The sequence below is a fragment of the Lycium barbarum genome, chromosome 11 (genome assembly GCF_019175385.1).
Source record: "Lycium barbarum isolate Lr01 chromosome 11, ASM1917538v2, whole genome shotgun sequence".
Lineage (NCBI taxonomy): Eukaryota > Viridiplantae > Streptophyta > Magnoliopsida > Solanales > Solanaceae > Lycium > Lycium barbarum.
In genome coordinates, this window is record NC_083347.1 from 112,743,112 (window position 1) to 112,748,689 (window position 5,578).

At 32.8% G+C, this 5,578-nt stretch overlaps 1 protein-coding gene across 1 annotated transcript; it reads left to right on the plus strand.

Moving 5' to 3' along the window:
* Positions 1 to 3,027: 3,027 nt before the first annotated feature.
* Positions 3,028 to 4,901, plus strand: LOC132620133 (uncharacterized). The gene is made up of 2 exons (XM_060334834.1): positions 3,028 to 4,056; positions 4,113 to 4,901. Exons 1-2 carry the CDS (start codon positions 3,028 to 3,030, stop codon positions 4,899 to 4,901), a joined length of 1,818 nt encoding a protein of 605 aa, XP_060190817.1.
* Positions 4,902 to 5,578: the final 677 nt, after the last annotated feature.

A 5,578-nucleotide genomic window follows, 5' to 3' on the forward strand; every position in this document is an offset into this window, starting at 1 on the left:
AAAATCAACATGCCAGTGTTAGCGATATGACAAACATGGTTCATAATCATTACATGGTCATTGTACTAACTACCAAAGCTTAAGTTACGACTTCTCCATCCCAAATTAGTTGTCATGTTTTGCTTCTCGAGAGTAAACTATACAAACTTTAATCAATAAATTATTTTTTTTTTTATCGAATTGACATGAGTACTTTTCATATTTTTTAATATTAAATTTTAATTATAAAATATTGTGTTGATTTAATTTAATCTAAATGATTCTCAAAAAGTGAAACATGAATACTGATTTGGGACACAGGGAGTAACTACTAAGGACTTGTTTGGTTTTCTATATATAATAAAAGAGGGTTTCAACATGTGCGCTTAATTGTCATTTGCAGAAAGTTTAAGGGCTATTTTGAAATTAAGTATTTTATTCTTTATACATCAATTACAACTTGTGTGCTTAATTGCCATTTGCAGAAAGGTTAAGGGCTATTTTGAAATTAAGTATTTTATTCTTTATACATCAATTACAACCTGTGTGCTTAATTGCCATTTGCAGAAAGGTTAAGGGCTATTTTGAAATTAAATATTTTACTCTTTATACATCAATTGGTGGACGACATCTCTATATATATATATATATACACACACGTGTCTTTACTTATTTCTTTTTAACTATATTGATACATTAATATAATTAAACTTTATTGTACTCATTGTAAAGATACTCAAAATACTCATTTCAAACTTTATTTTAATTGACAAACTTTACTTCAAAGATACTCATTTTATAGTAAGGTAGAATTTAAAATAATAACGCCTTTGTGTTTGTGGATAATGTTTTCTATTTTATCAAATAGTTGCTTTATTATTTTTAAATATAAAATGTTAATCTTAAAATTTTGTTAAAAAAAAAAAAAAGCAAGGGAAAAAAACTTAAAGCCCCAACTTGAAGAATGAAAGCTTTTTTGTGCGTAATGAAAGAGAGAAAAGGTACAACTCTTCTATATAAAAGGTTATTTGTGGTAGTACATCAAAAATTTAAAGGTTTCTCTTTAAATTACCATTTTCTTTATTACCAGGTGATTCTTGGATTCTTCTCTTATTACGTGACATTTTGCTACGTTTTTTTCCTTCAAGTAATCTTACGAACATTTAAATGCGTCATGTAATAGGTCCTAATCTTCTTGCTGAAGACCACGATAGATGAGGCTAGTAACTACATATCTTGGTTGACCTTCAAGTTTATGCACCACATTTTGTTAATATGAAAACTTGTCTTTTCAATTTTAATATGTCTGCATTTCACAAACAAAGTGATTAGAATTTCTAAGTTTAAAACACATACATTAATTGTTCACTTTTTAATTTGGTATCAACTTTTGAACAATTTATCTAATTTTATAATACTTAATTTTTTTCAAATAAAGCCGATTATTACCAGTTTCATATTGGGTCCGTGCTGGTACAGGCCATTTGCCCCTAGTCTATAAAAGAAAAGCTAATTTAACGGAATATACAATAAGTGAGAGTTTCGGTACGTCAAGGGCATTTCAGCAATACTTTCATCTTTTTATGGGCAATTTGGTACTTATATACAACCAGGGGCGGATTTATGGGTAGCCCAGGGTGTTCACCCGAACACCCTCGGCGAAAAATTTCACTGTAGATATAAGGTAAATTTTCTGAATTTATGTAGATATATATATTTTGAACACCCTCACAACAAAGAAAAGGATAGCTCAGTGGTTTCAGGGTGTTCAAAAATACCTCTGAGTCCCGGGTTCAAACAAGAGGGACAGCATATTTTTAAAGTTTAGGCTCTTATTATTTTTTCCATTTAACTTCTGAAAAAGAAACTGCACCGTTTTGGTGCTCTTATTTTTTTTTCTTTTTCTTAAACGTGGTGGAATATGGATTTTTAATCCCAAAACTCCAAAAGTCAAAATCAGTTCCCAAAATAAAATCTTGTTTCCACGGTTCCACCAAAACTTGGGAATAACAACTCACAATCTACAAATCACCGCCCCAGCCATCGGATCACCGCCGGCCAGCCGGAATTTGTTTCCGACTACAGTAGCTTTCTTTGGTGACTGAACAACTGGTAAGCAACTTAGCAACATATTCTTGCAAGATTTTAAATCATTGTGAATATTGATAACTGAATCATGTTAATGTTTTCTAATATGGTCCACAGACAAGGTTTAAACTTTTGATAGTATAATAAGATTATTCTATAAAGCAAACTTAAAAGTGGCATTAAGAGTTTATTAAGAATCATATGTCAGACATGGTCAGTTGAAAAAAGACAACCTTATGCTTAAATTAGGTATGATCCTTTGAATTAATGGGCAAATCAGGCTCATTATTAGTTATTCATCATTATGTCCAAGATCTCATAATAATGCAATGAATTCATGGTGAGATTATTCTTTAGACTCACAGTTGTTAAATGTTAAGTGTCTAATGTTGGATTTGCATTAAGATATTTATGTAATGAATCAACTATCTTATACAGATTCAAGAGTCAATGAAGAAGTATTTCACCAAGGTATCAAATTCAAGTTCGGGCTATCATAGTCAACCAAATCGGGAAGAAAACGTGAATCATTTAGTAGCACCATTGCAATTTTCTCAGGAGTTCGATTTAAGTTCTTTAGAGGCTGATCCAGGTGAAAGAACTCAGATCTTGGATTTTCATCCAAATCATCGTGATGCTATTAGAAGAGATTATCTTCAAAAACATCCTTGTCAACCTCAATTGAAAGTTTTTCCTCAAACGTTGATTTTTGGAGATATGCGTCGTTTCAATCATGATTGGTATGTTGAATTTCCTGATTGGTTAAAATATATTCTAAGTAAAGATGCGGCCTATTGTTTGTATTGTTATTTATTTAAGACCAATAGCAATCGTCAAGGTGGAGGTAATGTATGGTCTGGTTTGGGGTTTAGGAATTGGAACAAAAAGGATAGTTTGGCAAAACATATTGGTGGGCCGAATAGCATCCATAGTCAATCAAAAAGAAAATGTGAAGATCTAATGCGGCAACAACAATCTATTCATGCTGCATTTGATAAGCAACTTAATCAAGATAAGCATGGATATGAGATTCGCTTAGCAGCTTCAATTCGTGTAGTGAGACTACTTGTGAAACAAGGATTGGCATTTCGGGGTCATGATGAATCTAAAGCATCGCTTAACAGAGGTAATTTTCTTGAAATTCTTTCATTTTATGCTCAAGAGTGTGATAAAATTCGTAGCTTTGTATTGAAAAAGGCTCCTCAAAATGATCAAATGACTTGTCCAATGATTCAAAAAGAAATTGTGCTTTCTTGCAAGATTGAAACAATTAAGGGTATCATAAAGGAATTAAATGGTGACTATTTTTCCTTATTGGTTGATGAATCTTTTGATGTATCACGCAAGGAGCAAATGGCGATTGTTTTACGATATGTTGATAGAAGGGGATTTGTGATGGAGCAACTTCTTGGCATTGTTCATGTTAAAAATACTAGTGCCTTAGCTTTAAAAGGTGCAACTGTCAATTTACTTTCTCAACATTCCTTGAGTCTATCTTGTGTGTGTGGACAATGCTATGATGGAGCAAGTAATATGCAAGGTGATATCAATGGCCTTAAAATGTTGATTAAGAAAGAAAGTAGATCGGCTCATTCCATTCATTGTTTTGCTCATCAACTTCAATTAACTCTTGTTGGTGTTTCAAAAAAATGTCTTCAAGTTGGAGAACTTGTACATTTGGTTTCGGATATTTTGAATGTGTTGGCGGCTTCTTATAAACGTATGGATGAATATCGAGAATCTCAAAGGAAAAGAATTCAAGAGGCTTTAGAAAAGGGCGAGCTTAAAACTGGTAGGGGCTTGCATCAAGAACTTGGTATTTCTAGAGCTTGTGATACTCGTTGGGGATCTCACTTCAAATCTTTTAATTGTTTTATTCTTCAATTTGGTACAATAATGGATGTACTTGATACTATTGTTGAAACTGCACATAGTTTGGATGAAAGTGCCAGGGCGACAGGATATATCAGAGCTGCTCAAACGTACGAGGTTGCATTCATGTTACATTTGATGAAGGAAATTTTAGGAATTACAAATGACCTTAGTACATGCTTACAAAAAAAGAGCAAGATATTGCGAATGCCATGCGACTTGTTAATGTGGCAAGGATAAGGTTGCAAGAGCTAAGGGAAGATAAAAGATGGGATTTGTTTGTTGCTGAGGTATCTACGTTTTGTGTCAAGTATAATATTGTGGTACCTAATTTTGATGAGTCGTATGTTAACTCGGGGAGATTTCGGCGTAAACCTGTTGATTATACTTTCTTGCATCATTATCATGTTGATGTATTTTGTAAAATAATTGATTGGCAACTGCAAGAACTTAATGATCGTTTTGATGAGGAGACAACTGAGTTGCTTTATGGAGTTGCTTGCTTGAATCCGATAGACTCATTTTCAAGTTTTGACATTCAGAAAATAATGAGAATGGCTAAATTATATCCTGATGACTTTTATGAATTTAGTATGTGTTCTCTTGAGAATCAGCTTGTGAATTACATTATTGATGTTCGTGATATTGATAAAAGGTTCTCCGATTTAAATGGGCTTTGTGATCTTTCAAAAAGACTGGTTCAGACAAAAAAGCATTCATGTTATCCTCTTGTATTTCGTTTAGTGAAATTTTCTTTGCTTCTCCCAGTTGCCACGGCATCCGTTGAAAGAGCTTTTTCGGCAATGAAATTTATTAAGAATGAGTTGCGGAGTCGAATGAATGATGAATTCTTGAGCGGTTGCATGGTTCCTTTTGTGGAAAAAGATATGTTTAATGATGTTTCAAATGATGATATTATTTTGACTTTTCAAGCAATGAAACCTCGTCGAGTAGTGCTATAAATGTATTCAAGAAGTATTAGTAGAGATCCTTTTTTGTAGTTTGTACTTAGCACCCTTATTCTAGATTGATATATTGTAAAGGGCTAACTTTTTGTGCTATTGTAGTCACTACATTTCTATTCCTGTTACTTTTAGATCCTTTGTAATGGAACTAACTCTTTGTACCTATGTATTATTACATTCTCTGGAATTGTGTCTTTTTGGGCTTGTTCGCTCGTTTACATTTTATTTTCCGAACCCCCTGGAAGAAAATCGTGGATCCGCCACTGTATACAACCCTTTTTTCCTCGGCCGACCCGATAACACGTGTTCCAAATTTTGACACCAATTTCTCCTTTATGGCCTTCCCAGCAGTTCATTAATTAATTTGAGCCTATTTTGGATTGACTTATTTTAGTTGCTTTTAAAGCTAAAAGTATTTTAAAACATTTTTATAGTGTTTGGATTAAAAAAAATGAAGCATTTCTAGGTCAAAATAACAAAAATGAGTCAAAAACTCATAAGTTAGAATTTCTAACTCATAAGTCAAAAATAAGTCACCTCACTCGTCCTGCCCCATTTTCATCCCTACTGTAAGATTAAGGTATTGGAAACAACTTTTTAGATGGTTAGGAAATTGGTTTTCTCCTAACAAAGGAAAAATTGGAATATATTTTCGACTAACTTACAATACCAGA